Below are 14,373 nucleotides of genomic sequence, written 5' to 3' on the forward strand. Positions count from 1 at the left end.
GCATTAAAGATTGGGAGGATGCTGAAGCAAGGATGCAACACATGGTGGATGACAAAGAGCTTGAAGAAACATTTGAAAATCTTTATCTTGATTAGTCTCTAGTATCTTACTCTCTTTGTGACCATTTCTGTAATGGGACTGTAATATTATGCACCTGGACTGGACTTTGTTGTAAGGACAATAAACTTTTTAATGAGCTGGGCTGTACTCTTTTTTCCTGTCTAGGGTTTCTCACAAGGGTGAGTTTTACCTAGACAGGTTTTTAACGAGGCAGCCATTGCACTACAACTCATAAAATTGTTGTTTGATTAGTCTCTTACTCTCTTTGTGACCATTTTTATGTTGTTTGAAATTATCTTGTATCTGTTTGATTGCTAGCAGTCATAATAAAATTATCTGTTATTCTGTTTGAATGTTTGATTGCTGTTGCTGGGATTTTATGCATAGTGCTCGTGCTGGCACTAGCACTGGCGTGCCAACGTGCCTGGTGGCACGGCACGACACGGATAGATGCTGATAGTGCCGTGCCTGGGCTGAGGGTCCAGCACGACGGCACTAACAGGCACGGCACGGATCCTTTACCGTGCCTAGCCGTGCCGTGCCCTGTCGTGCTAGTGTCAGTGTCGTGCCGTGCGGCCCGGTTGGCCATCTATACTTGAAAGTTACACCAAGGGTCAGCGAAACAAGGTTACTCAATTCCACGAGCCTAACTTCGATGTGAAAATCGAACCTAAGTAACTACTTATCATAAGTCACACATTTTGATTTCTCCAAAACTCCTAATGGTTGAAGGGTACCATAAATTTTACAACTTTTAGCGGGGGAAGATAATAGATCTATCTTAAAGCATATTAAGGCAATAAGGGGTAGGCTGTCATTCCGTGTTCTGGCTTTCCGATTCCCCCTTCGCGCACAGTCCATTCTCATGTTCGGTCACCATTCCACGTACACCCCACGCCTAGCTAAAATTAAATTAAAAAACAGGCCCCAAGGGGATTCGAACTTAGGACCCCCTCAAGTAAATGTGCTTGTAGCTACCACTACACCACATGTGTGTTTGTGTCTACATCTATTATAGTAAAAACATATACTACATCTCTCCCGAAGCCCACCTGTTACCCTTGCACAATGTGTAGTATTAGATAAGTATCACCGAGATTATTAAATTATATTTTTTTATTGAGGGAGTAGTATTTAAAGAAGAGCCTTGCATTCAATTTCTTTTGTTTGAATAATGTTTTCAACTTAAATTCCTTTTTTGCTTGTGTGACATTTATTCTCTGTAATATTTTTTCATGGATCTGACTTATAAGTTATTTTTATAAACTGATGCCAAAGATGAATCCATGTTTCTTAATTGGAAACCTCGAACAAACACCACTAGCACGAGGCGCTCGCGTTGGCGTCGCTCATCGACGACGAGAAGAAACTTGGCGACTGCCAGTTCGACCTCTGGAAGCAGTCCTACGTGGCCCATGCGCCGCTGTGTATGGCAAGCTCCGGCACAGCCGTCGCTTGAACGCGATCCAGAGCGGCTGCACCGCGCTATCCATCGTCAAACATGGGGACCTCACGGTCGTCGTCAATGCCGACGACTCTCGGGTTGTTCTGGGCACCGCAACCGACGACGGCGCCATCACGCCGTCCAACTCATCATCCACCTGAAGCCCAACCTGCTACGTAAGTCGCTACTGACCGGTCATGAATTCTTGTGCGCTGGGATGACGACCATTGTTGCTGTTGTGTGAGTGTTCTCGAACAAGATGTATGTAGAGGAGTAGCACATCCGGTGGTGCAACGACCAGGTGTACTACCTCGCTGATGAGCCCGGGGTGCACTTCATTTGGCAGCCCAGCCAAGAGTCATCGGTACTCACCATGTCGTGCGCGTTCGACGACTACTATATCAAGGATTGTGGCGTCATCTCGGCGCTGGAGGTGAGCAGAGGAGGACCGACAACAATGACCACTCGCCATCGTCGGGGTAGATTTTGTGTCGGCCTGCCTTTAATTCTCTTCGCAAACACACACTTGCATTTTTTTAAGCAAGTGTGTATGGTGGTGCGTGCCTGATGACTAACGATGTACGATGGAACTTCTACCGGCAGGTGTGGCACGTGCTCTCCAATGATGAGACCATACAAATCATGACATATATCGAAGTCTGCATGATATTGATGGTTGTAATGTAGTAGTGAAACAACTAAATTAAAATAACAAAATTTATGTATGGCTAGGATCACAAATAGATTATGGAATATTTTCTTATAACAATATAAGACACATTTTGTATATAAGTTATCATGATAGTATATGTTCCCGTTGCAACGCACGGGTACTCACCTAGTCTATCTTGAAGCATGTTAGTTTATTTCTTCCTCAAATAGGTGAAGATGCTACTTTGAATTTTATGAATGCTTGGCATTTTAGCTGAGGGCCTGATTAGCTGAGGACCTTATAATTATACTAGGTATGTGCCTGTGCGTTGCGACGGAACACAAATTAACAAGCCTCCAATTGCTCAAGGTTCTAGCGATGGACGGCGTGAACGCAATATTGACGGGAGCCCTCATGGGGAACAGTGCATTGTTGCAAAGAAGCGCGAGCCTGAACGCACTACGCTCCATCGTCGTGTTGCGGGACTACCATTGCCACGAGCTCCATATATAAAATGGGTTGTTCAGATCATAATAACTAAAACAATGGTGTGCCAAGACTTTTGCTACTACACTCAAAGACTCATACAATATTGACAAAGCATGTATCCCTATCTAATTGCATCATTCTTGATAGACCCATACAAGAATAGAAGAGAAAAAAATATAGGTCTAGCAAGCATATCACTAATATAGTATTTTTAGACAAAATACATAGCAAGTTTTGTGTAGCGGTTCTAAGCATGCCAAATATAGTGGCAATGCATAGCAAGTCTAGACATGCCTATCCAAGTCCCTAACCCCATAACTCATTAAGGAGAACATGACTGCTAAGCGAACTCAACTCTGGAATCGTGATGCATCCCAATAAGGCAATAACAGACTGTGGACAAACACAGAGGCACCATGGAAAAAAAATCTTGGTAACACGATAATTGAAGTAGGGACCGAACCCATGGATGACGCTTATGTATTTGATCACCTGCGGCACATCAACGGACCAATAAGACAGGAATGGCCTGAGCAAACCATGTTGGGATTCCCAATTCCCAAAAGGATAAAAATGGTGGGGTTCAGATAGATCTTACATAGAATAGTTAGATGGAGAAGGCGAGGACACCGATGAGAAGTAGGATGAAAGGTGCACAACACTCCACCGATGAGAAGGTAGCAAAGGTAGAAACATTTTTTCATCTGCACAACACAACATTATTTTATTTCTAAATTTCACGGTAAAATTTGTTTCCAATCAAAACAAATAAAGAGCATATTCAATGAAACTTAATTTGCCCCATACTATCAAGTAATAGATTTCACACTTTCACATCGAGTCATAATAAAACTCACAACAATACAACAAAAGATTTCTTTTACTCAGTCTTCTACTTGGCTGATTACCAAGTCCTGGTAATGATGGTATCTATGTGCCTCGATAGTACACTATGGGCTACACCAACCTTCTCATCAATCTCATCCTGGTACTTATGATAGAGTGGTGGAACCAACAGAGAGAGCGTTACACCTATCGGGGATGACAAGTTTAGTATGTTGTATGCCCTATGCACAACGAGTTATCATAAAAGAACAGTATATACCTTTTAAAAAACAGTAGATCCAAATATCCATGAAGACATAGTTAACAAACTCACCAATGTAAATAAGCGTAAGGAAGTTGAAGAGCATTCTAATGAAAGAAACCACCCACAAAATCAATATCCCCTTTTGCATCAAGGAGACCAGGGATAAGGAAGAGCACACATAATTAGAAATAGATATACAATAGAGTTTGAGAAACTAAGAATCTCAGATAAAGACAGACCTTTATAAAAAACTTTCCTATCTCTCTTGATGGCATGTACTAAGCGAGATTGCACATAAGCGAGATTGCACAACAATGTATAGTTCATGTATTCTCGATTGTTAATTAATTGCTCAATCATCTAGCCGATCCAGCTACGGTGCATTGTTCAATTGCATTAGCAGAGTTTGCAAAAGAAAGGAGGAGGGATACGACATCCTGGGCATACCAAATTCTCAATTCTATGCTTCTCATCCTCCTGGGAGGTCCGATGGTCAGAGGTGAGCACCTCTGCCTTCCCTGCTCGGCTGAGCACCGCATGACAGTCTCCAGCGTTGGAGACGATCAGTCCACCCTTTCGGAGAAGGGCTACGACGCAGCACGTGCCCCTGCTCTCGTCCCTCTTGGGGAACTCCTCGTCCGTCTTGAGGTAACCCCTCTTGACATCTCCCCGCTGTCGTCCCTACTGCACGAGACGTCGCGGTGATGACCCCGCCCATCTCGCCGCAGGGGAGGCGGTCGACGGGTACGATGAGGTAAGTACGCCCGGCCTCGAGCCGGTCTCCGCTGCCCAGCACCGGCAGACCACGTGGACCAGGTGCTCCACCATCACCTCCCCCGCCTTTAGCCCGGCATTCGCGCACGGTGGGGGCGGGGGCTACGGCTGCGGGATGGGGAACACGCTGGGGCGCCAAGGATGCGATGAGAACAGAGGCAGGGTCACGGGCTCGTTTGTGGACGCAGATGGAAGGTGGGCATGGATGCCGAGGGCTGTGGGACAGGGGTGGTCGCACCGGAGAGGACGGGGGCAGGGGCACGGAAGGAATGGGGCGCGGTGCATGCCATGGCCGCTAAGTATGGAATGGGACGCGTATACCATGGTCGCTGATCTCGCCTTCCATGGAAGGGGGCGACCAACCATGGAAGGTCGCCGTGTGTCGCGCCTGCTCCGAGTTTGGAAGGTGATCCACATAGCCCCCGCCTGCACGCACGTCAGGGGTCGAGCGACGGCACGAGTAGGGGTCAGGCGAGGGCGCGGGTCGCGTCCAGGCGGGGGCGGCGCCGGTGCGCGTGCAGGTGGGACACGCGGGGCTTGAAGGGGACCGCACAGGGCTTGCAGGGGGTTGTGCGGGTGCGTATGAAGGCGGGGGCGCGCGATCCGGGCGGAGGAGAGCAGGGATTGCGAACGCGGATCAGAGGGATTGCGGCGATCCGGGGCGAGAGAGAGCAGGGATTGCAGGGAGAGAGGAGTGTGGGGCGAGGACGGGCGGGGGCATGCTTCACCAAGGTCAGAAACGGACGCGAGGCTCTTGCTCGCCTGCTGCTGCAGCAGCGTGGTATACAGCGATAGTGGAGGCGCGCGATCTGGGGGTGAGGAGAGCGGGGCGGCGGCGATTACGGCCGCGGGCAAGATCTGGAGGCGAGGAGAGCCGGGACGACGGGGATTGCGGCGTCGACGCATGGAAAGGAGAGCTGGGGCGAGGATTGCTGTGATGTCGGGTGGAGCCGTGGTGGACGCCCTCGTTGCCTCCTTATAGAGTAGTAGAGAAATGTCTGCTACTGAAAATAGATTTACAAAGGTGTTTCTCTTAAGGCATTAATAACCTCTCTAAAAATGACCCAAGTGACCCACCTCTATAAACCTATTTCAGAGGCAGTCATTTTTTTACCGTCTCCCATAAAGTGAATTTGAGAGATGGCCCGGTCATGCATTGGAACGGCATGCATGTCACTTTGTCAACCGTCGCATTGTTCGATTACATTGCCACGTCACCCACACATGGCCAACATTTTACATTGGTCATCAGGTTGCTCGATCAGCCACACCTTGCATCGCCCCTGTCTCCACACACCTGCTCTGGTGGCGTCAGGTTCTTTAGGGTTAGGGCAGCATGTCTCGTTTCCCACACTAACTTTTAGTCTGTGTACAGCAGATGTTTAAATATTATTTAAAATATTAAATATAGTTCAATTATTATATTAATTGTATCCATAAGGACTAAACGATAAGTATAATTCGACCATGTGATACGATAAGCTAATCGTAGATTAATTAGGTTTAAAAAATTTGTCTTGTTATTTAGACTTTATCTATGTAATTAATTTTGTAATCAGATTATATTTAATATTCGTGTGTTTGGCACTCAAATATTGGATAGAACACGGACTAAACTTTAGTGTGCCACAAATTTTGTTGCTGCTCTAGCTGCACCACCGAGGGGGAGAGTGAGAGTTTTGTGCGCCTCCGGATAAACGCAAAAAGTAGGAATGGATAGCGAGCATCTTGACCAGATCGATCGATGCAGCAGGCGCCCACCAGATGGCTTTGCAGATGCGGCGGCGGTAGGCGACTAGATGCATGTTTGGTTCAGTTTTTTTTAGGAGTTTTTGTTAGAAAATCTGGTTGTGGGAACTTTAGATAGAATCTGAGTATCGTGAAGATTATATGCGGAAGAAGCTAAAAGAGTTTATAGTGTTTGCGATATAGAAAGTGACGGTTTTTTATTATCGCAACGGCTCGATCGATTATATGTTCACGTTGATTTTAGATGATTTTGGCTAAAGTTATTCTTATAGAAGCGATGAAAAAGCTAGATATTTAGCAGTATTCAGTAGGTCTGAAAAAAACTTAAGGCTCGTGAGTCTCAGGCGAGCCGAACCGTTCAAGCTTGCGATCTATGTCAAATTAATTAATTTATAAAATAACAATGAATATTGGATAATTCTATAGATAATAGGATTGTTTCTTAGTTTTTAATGATAAATTTATGATATTTCATAATTTAGTTTACATCTAATGTTAAATGCTGATTTATATCCCACATTTATATATTTTTAATTATTTTATAATACTATAATTTATGAGGGTACGACTCACGAGCCAAGCCATCTCGCGAGTCAACTTCAAACCGAGCTAAACATCATTCTCAAACTAGTGCCGAGACCGAACAGCCACCGAGTCGAGCTTCGCTAGTTTCCAACCCTAATCTTCAACAGCTTCTAGTAGACATAAGCAAAAAAAACAAATAAATAAAATTGAAAGAAACAGTGCCTAGATCGATGCAGCAATCCAAGCCGAGCCAACCATCAGAGTCCACCCACCGAGGTAGCAGAGTCCACCCACCGAGGCAGCACAGAAAGAGCAAAACCCCAAAACAGCACAGCTCACCTACAGCGCACACAGACACCTCCCTCCCCTGCAGCCTGCACGCACACAAAGGATTTCGGGTATCGCTGGAAAAAAAAGACGAAATAAAACGAGGAGCCGATCGATTTCCCTCTTCAAATAAAAACCCCACCTTTTCCCCATCTCCTTCCGTCTGTTCGCGGGGGGCGACGGATGTCTTCTCGTTGCGGCTGGGGCGGCCGTCCAGCGACCACGGAGTCAGTCGGGAGTAGTCGTCCGACTACCGCTCCAGCTCCACCAGCCGCTCCAATCTAGCCGCCGGCCCGGCCCTGGCCCCTGGGGGAGACGACCAGTCGACAACGACGACCCGGCCGCCTCCTCATGGAAGGTACGAACTACGGCCCCTCTACTCTCTACCTCTCTCGGTTCCCTTCCTTGTGTAGACAGACTGATACCTTCCGCTCTAGATCTGCGACCCGGGGTTTTCCCTGAGCTATAGCACAGTTTGGGCGGCGCTGTTTCGATTCGCCCGAGAAAAAAAAATCCCTCTCCTGTTCCCTTTATCGAAGTACACGGAATTCTGGGCGGATTGCTTGTGCTGCTCTTTGATTCTTTTTTTAGTGGAAGTGGCGGTGGGGTTTGGGGGAGCTGCAGGCAAATACCCAATTTCTTTCTTCGCCAGTTTTTTCCTTGCGATGTACTTACTGTTTCATGCCACACTTGCTGCTATCTTCAGTACCCTACCATTTCTCTGCTACTTGTTTTGTTTGATCGCTCGTCTTGGTTGGGTCCTATCCATTTGTACAATTACGAACTTTGCATTTGGTAACTGAGGGATTTGCTGCAATTTTTGCAGACCAGTCGCCTGACCGTACATCGGTCGGTTCAGCTTCAGCGCCGAAAAAGCATAGCGCTTCCTCACGAGGCCGGCGCCGTAACTTCTCGTCGTCAACGTGCAAGGATTTTCTCCGCAAGTTTGTGGACAGCGAGCTTCTGACGTCAAGCCTAGAGGACTGGTTCTCCGGTCACAGCGAAGATTGTGGTTTCAGGAAGCCAGGTTTCGACGTTCCTTTCGAGCTTACAGAGTTACACAATTTCGATTACGCTCTGGAGGGCGTTACTTTTCAGCAGCTAGTACGGATGCCAAGCGCTCTGTACGCGTCGACGTCGGATGTTTTTGAGGCCAGCGCGTATCTTGCTCTGGAGGATTTCCTTCACGCAGGCGTTAAAGGACTGTGGCAAACTTTCTGGGGTCCTGATGAAGCGATGCCGTTCTCGGTTGCCTGTGTACACAGCACGAGCTCCAGATTTTATCCTGCTGAGAAGGCTATAAGCAGTGGAAGGCTCGATGGTGTTTGCGCGACTGCTGTGCTGCTGAAGAATTTGAAGCCTTCACAAGGAAGGTGGGATCATATCGTCGTGCTGGCTTTGTTGAGACCTGATGTCGGAATGGTTTCCGCACAGGGTGACGAGGAGCCGTCTCCTGCTGTCTTAGGGGAGGCACTGTTCTTTGCTCTGCGTGTCCTGCTATCTCGAAGCCTCAGCAAGTCCTCCACCGTTCTTCGCAATTCGGACTCTGTTTACGTGCTTCTTTTTGATTCACAGTTTGGCGGAGTGGTAAAAGTGCAAGGTGATTTGAACAGGCTGGATTTTGATCTCAACAACGTTTATGACTGTGCTGCTGAATGGATAAAGAAACATTCCAGAATTTCAGTCTGTTCCGTAGACCGAGTATGGAACAAACTTGGGAATGCTAACTGGGGAGACATTGGGACCCTTCAGGTTCTCATCGCAATATTTCACTCGATGATCCAATTTTACGGAGAGCCTAAGTATTCTCTCGATGAACTGGCAACGGAACATAGTTCAAGGCTACAGAGCCGAAGATCAGAAAGACATCTGGTTGACAGACAAGCTAATGGCAATGGTTTATTTCGATTCCAACAGCGAAGTCATTCTCCTGAAATTGTTGAGTTACAGGAGGAAGCAGCAGTTGATGTGAAACCACATGAAACCTTAAGGCTTGAAATAGGGTCTGTTGTATTGATGGATGATGCTTACACACAGAAAGGTTTTCAAATCAGTGACATCCTAACAGGCAGTGATCCTCCTATTTATACTTCTGCTCCTGTGGAAGAACCTACCAAAACTTGTTTGCTGTATGTAGGCTCCAGCCCTTCTCATCTGGATCCGGCATGGGAGGATATGGACTCCTGGTACCAAGTACAGAGGCAGACAAAAGTACTGACCGTGATGAAGCAAAGATGCATTTCCAGCAGATATATACCACACATGGAATCGTCCGGACGGGTCATCCATCCAGGCCCATGTAACAACCCTAACTCAAATGCAAGTTGTGGTCATCCATGGTGCAGTACTCCAATGCTTGTCACCTCACCAGTTGGTGAGACCATTTCGAATCTGATACGGAATGGATTGTTTGGTGCCGAGGAGGCTCTGAGATGTTGCCATGACTGTTTATCTGCTCTTGCTGCAGCAGCATCTGCAGGAGTCCGTCACGGTGATATCCAGCCGGAGAATGTGATCTGTGTCAACAATGGTTCAACACATCCGTATTTTGTGCTTATTGGATGGGGCCATGCTATCCTTGAAGATAGGGATCGACCAGTAATGAATCTATTCTTCTCGTCTACATTTGCGCTCCAGGAAGGAAAACTATGTGGAGCGTCCGACGCAGAAAGTTTAATCTACCTTCTATATTTCTCTTGTGGCGGAGTTTGCCCCGACCTTGACTCTGTCGAAAGTGCACTTCAGTGGAGGGAGACGTCATGGTCTAGGAGAGTCATACAGCAGAAGTTGGGCGACATCTCAGCAGTGTTAAAAGCTTTTGCGGATTATGTCGACAGCCTCTGTGGAACTTCGTACCCGATGGACTATGAGATCTGGTTGAAACGACTGCGAAGAACAATAAACGAAGATCATGGGAAGGAGGTTGACACATCCTCGAGTTAATGCTGCAACACATTCTCTTGCAGATCCAAAATTTGGAAGATCAAGAGTGATAATCAGCTCATTACCTTTTGTTGTTGTTGTAGATAATTTATTTGTGGGAGGTCCATAGGTCATAGTATTGTCCATCCTTTTGCACCATTTTTCTTGGATATAAGGGTATTTCAAAAGTTGCGATCTGCTGCTGCTATCCTCAATGGGATCACTGTCAATGTTTTCTATTCCTTGGTCTTGCCTTCAGCCCTTCACACAGGAGATCCTTGATGATATCAGCAACATGATGTATTTTGTGAATCTTTGGTAAATTGGTGAGCCTCTGCTCTTGTTGCCCTCAGAGATTCTGGTCCCATTTTATTCGGTTCTGGTAGGCTTCAGGATGGTTTGTTTTTCTTGTGATCAGTGTCTAAACTGTTAATCGGTTGGTAAATTTGTAACTGCTCTAGAATAGAGGTTACATAGTAGCATTTGAGCTTGACTAAGTTATTTGTGGGGTGCGAGGTTCCATGTAATTATGTAAATGTTCTACTGAGCTGCTCAGAGTCTTATCCTACTACTGTTTTTGAATCTCTCTGTGCGTTGCCCCATCCATCAGAAATGCCTTGATGGCGATACTATCTTTGTTTGGAACAAGAAACACCGGTGATGCGTGTTCAATTGTTTCACCTTTCATTGACTTCATTGAATGATGCCACATGCTTGATGATGCTCCTAAGTTGTGTTGTAATGAATGTTTTATCACCTAATATAGTCTGTTAACATGGCCTGTTCAGGTTTTGAAATCGTTGCAGATTGCTTCAATTTGCAGAACTGTCCTTAAAACAGCAGCTTGGAAAACATGATTGCTGAGACTGCATCGTTGTTCCGTACTTGGAGGATTTCGGTAAAAGTAATAATATTAGGCTAGCTCCAACAACGCACTGTAAAGCGTTCTGTACCTAAATTTAGAGTTCAGAAGCGTCCTCTAGGCGCCCAGCAAGGACCTCTAAATGAGATTCTAAATTTTAGAGGACGCCGCACGCACCCTAGATGTGGAGACTTGGAGACGTGCGCTATCCGGGCGAGTCGTCGGGCTCGCGCGGGGGTGAAAAATCCGAGCGCGCTGTACTCCCGTCGCTGGCGACTTCGATCCATCGCGGCGAGGGGGCCTCGCGGCGCTGCTCGTCGGCGGAGCCGGGCAAGCTGGGCTCGAAGAGGCCGTGCTCGAGCGGGTCCGGCGGCGGACCGCTCTCGGTGGTTGGAGGCAAGGAGGTGGCCCGCGAGGAGACAAAGCTCGAAGGGTCCGGTGCAACCGTCGGTGTTCGTCGCCGTCGAACCGCCATCGCGAAGAAGCGGAGAAGATCCGCGGCGCCGACGAAGGAAGGTGCGCAGAAACGCAAGTGCATCTCGTCGCTGCCATCTTCATCGTCTTCCACTAGCTCCGGTGCTCCAGATCCGAAGAGAAAAAGGTACCCCTTGCAGATCCATTGTGGTTTCTATGATTCAAGTAATTGATTTTGTAGAACTCGTCCAGATCTAGGGTTTATGGTTACGCCAACACGCATTCCATGCTTGTAGGCTTCATTCAGCAGTTGGTATTGTTTTGATTATTGCTATTGGCAGTGAGAACAATTGAATGTGCTACAAGCTTTGTTGTTGTACGAATGGATGTGTATTCACAAAAACTTGGCGACAGGTTTTGACACACTAAATCATCATCACTAGGTTTTGTCTTCATAATTGATGTTCACATTAACCAAATTTCATTCTGCTAGAAGTTATGTTGTTGTAGGAAACGTTGTGTATTCACAATGAGTTGGCTAATGGTTTTCACACACAGAATGATCACCACTAGGTTCTGTCTTCATTTTGATTTTGACAGTCACAACATTTCATTGCGGTGTGTATTGACAAAAAACATATCGACTGGTATTCACAATCCATTTGTACACACTCTCTACCATTATATTTTATGAACTAGGCCACGGTATACATAAAATTTTGACGTACATATATTAACACAACCATATGTTTTATGTAGACCATGGATTCGGAGAACGCAAAGCTCCGAAGAGCACTCGCTCATTTAATCAGAGTAGTGGAGGAGCGTTGTGCCGACATCATCGATGTCGTCCACGGTGCCTTCCAACCAGTTAGCGGACCAGTCTTGAATGAAATGAATTGTGCATTAGTTCAGATCGAGGACCTCGCCAACGACCTTGATCAGCTTGCACTGGAAACAGACTGGGAGATGGAGCACATGGCCCCTTCACCATTTGCTGAATCATCACAAACAGAGGATGAGCTTCTGATTGATTATGATTCAGAGTTAAACAATGACGATTTCGTCGGCTACGACGACGGCCGTGACTACTCCACCGACGACACCTATCCGTACTAGATTAGCAAGCACCTAAGGAAATATGTTTATGTGCTAGTTTTATGTATGTCGTACTAGTCTTTTGTATGTGAACACAACTGATGTGTGCCACAAGTTCCTGCTTTAGTTCATGTGCTGTTTATGTTTGTCGATACCTATCTTTGGTAATGCTTAATGTTATGAACTTTGCAATATATGTAGTCCTCGCCACTTCTGACTTTGTTGTGCATGAAACTGTTTACAGTGTCATGGTTTCTATTCATTTCATATGGTTGCCTGAAATGTACTACACTTATTTAGTTAAATATGTTCTATTTTTTGTGCGAGTACCTTCATTGTACAGCATGGGTACCGACTGGAACCAAGTTATGGCACAATATGGAAGTTACCTATCCGAGGATGATGCCACTCAGTTTCAGAACACTGCATTTGCTCCTTCGCCTGAGATACCAGCCCAGGGATCACCAGCACCACCTCCAGTGAAGAAGGCTCCTCAACGCACAAAGCTAGCAAATTTCACGTCTGAAGAGGATATGAGGGTATGTCAAGCTTGGTTGGCTGTGAGTTGTGATCCCATTGTGAACACTGGTCAGAAGCGTCAAGGATTTTGGAATCGGATTACAGAGGCATACAACTCTCGCAGAGGATCAATGCCAAAGAGGTCTACAAAATCTCTCATGAGCAGGTGGGACAGTATCAAAACTCAATGTTCTACATTTGCTGGATACATGATGGCTGTGCTTCGACAAAACCCAAGTGGCATGACTGATGCAGATAAGGTAAGTGTATGTACTATTATGCATATGTTCTTCATCAATGTACTTTACTACATCCCAGTGGTTCATTAAATGCATTATATGTTTTGCAGACATCTCTTGCGGCTACTCGGTTTGCTGTTGTTGAAAAGAAGCCCTTCCATTTCTTACATTGTTGGTCCATATTGAAGGATCAACCAAAATGGATGGACCAGCACATGGGTAACCAAAATCCTCCACCGAACCCTATTGGTACCCAATCAAATACTGTTGACTTAGATGCTGGTGAAGAGTCAGCTCCATCAAGTTTTACTTCGAAGAGACCGCTTGGTCGTGATTCAGCCAAGGAAAAGGCAAAGAAGCAAAGATCAGAGAACACATCATCCACTGATTTGGAGTACCTAACACGGATGGGTGAGCTTTCTTTGGAACGGTTATCTGTGTACAAATCAGTAGCTTCAACTGAGGAGAAGAAGTTGGAGTTCATGAAGAAACAGGAGAGGCAGAAACTCATATTGGAGAGGAAGAAGCTTAATCTAGAGAAGATGAAGATGGAACGACAAAAGGTGAAGGAGGAGACGGAACAAGAGGTTCTGATATTGAGCATGGATTTGACAAAATGTAACCCCCTCCTTCGACAGTACTATGAGGCGAAACAACAGGAGATTCTGGCAAGGTTACTGGAAGCTCGTCGTCAAGCAAGTGAATGTTCATGAAGACATTGTAGTGGTTGAGGACGTATTGTTAGTTGTTTTCGAAAACAAGTTTATTTTTAGCACTTGTGCACTTGACATTTTCCTGTTGTGTCATGGTTTGGAGAACAAGTTTATGTTTCTGCACTTGTCATTTTTCTGACAATGGAGAACAAGTTTATGTTTGTGCACTTGTGCATTGTAGTGGTTCTTGAAAACTGTTGTTGCATACTAATAGTAGACTTGCTTAATCATATTGCAGTAGTTGCATTACAACATTACACATTGAAGTACGTACTATGTCACCAAGTTCATCTGTTTGCAGTACACATAATAGCTTGGGACAAACAGAAGCTACGACATTCTGCATAGTAGGTTGGGACAAACAGAACCTAGGACATTATTGCATACTAGCTTGGGACAAACACAACATACGACATTACACATCACACTAGGACATTTTATTCATGGTACAAACATAAACTACATACTTAAGTAGCTCCTGATCCAAGCCGCGCCC

General features: G+C 45.9%; 3 protein-coding genes and 1 long non-coding RNA gene across 4 annotated transcripts; 2 read left to right on the forward strand and 2 right to left on the reverse strand.

Moving 5' to 3' along the window:
* Positions 1 to 2,707: 2,707 nt before the first annotated feature.
* On the reverse strand, positions 2,708 to 3,350 carry LOC109945600 (uncharacterized). The gene is made up of 2 exons (XR_002268850.1): positions 3,244 to 3,350; positions 2,708 to 3,137 (listed from the first exon to the last, which is right to left on the reverse strand). It is a non-coding gene; the product is annotated as an uncharacterized lncRNA (long non-coding RNA).
* A 488-nt stretch (positions 3,351 to 3,838) lies between these two features.
* LOC109945889 (uncharacterized) lies at positions 3,839 to 5,438 on the reverse strand. Its single transcript, XM_020552274.2, has one exon. It carries the CDS (start codon positions 5,413 to 5,415, stop codon positions 4,612 to 4,614), a length of 804 nt encoding a protein of 267 aa, XP_020407863.1. The 5' UTR covers positions 5,416 to 5,438; the 3' UTR covers positions 3,839 to 4,611.
* A 1,629-nt stretch (positions 5,439 to 7,067) lies between these two features.
* LOC103654319 (Protein kinase superfamily protein) lies at positions 7,068 to 10,616 on the forward strand. Its single transcript, XM_008681162.4, has 2 exons — positions 7,068 to 7,468; positions 7,937 to 10,616. Exons 1-2 carry the CDS (start codon positions 7,462 to 7,464, stop codon positions 10,051 to 10,053), a joined length of 2,124 nt encoding a protein of 707 aa, XP_008679384.1. The 5' UTR covers positions 7,068 to 7,461; the 3' UTR covers positions 10,054 to 10,616.
* Positions 10,617 to 13,071: 2,455 nt separating this feature from the next.
* On the forward strand, positions 13,072 to 13,974 carry LOC103655787 (uncharacterized). Its single transcript, XM_020552275.2, has 2 exons — positions 13,072 to 13,185; positions 13,275 to 13,974. Exons 1-2 carry the CDS (start codon positions 13,084 to 13,086, stop codon positions 13,875 to 13,877), a joined length of 705 nt encoding a protein of 234 aa, XP_020407864.2. The 5' UTR covers positions 13,072 to 13,083; the 3' UTR covers positions 13,878 to 13,974.
* Positions 13,975 to 14,373: the final 399 nt, after the last annotated feature.

The sequence above is a fragment of the Zea mays genome, chromosome 4 (genome assembly GCF_902167145.1).
Source record: "Zea mays cultivar B73 chromosome 4, Zm-B73-REFERENCE-NAM-5.0, whole genome shotgun sequence".
NCBI classification, from domain to species: domain Eukaryota; kingdom Viridiplantae; phylum Streptophyta; class Magnoliopsida; order Poales; family Poaceae; genus Zea; species Zea mays.

Bases quoted from the DNA above. Each gene is read 5' to 3' on its own strand.
- LOC109945889 (XM_020552274.2), bottom strand. From the start codon at position 5,415: ATGCGTCGACGCCGCAATCCCCGTCGTCCCGGCTCTCCTCGCCTCCAG.
- LOC103655787 (XM_020552275.2), top strand. From the start codon at position 13,084: ATGAGCAGGTGGGACAGTATCAAAACTCAATGTTCTACATTTGCTGGA. The intron at 13,186-13,274 runs GTAAGTGTATGT...TATGTTTTGCAG, and splicing joins GCATGACTGATGCAGATAAG to ACATCTCTTGCGGCTACTCG.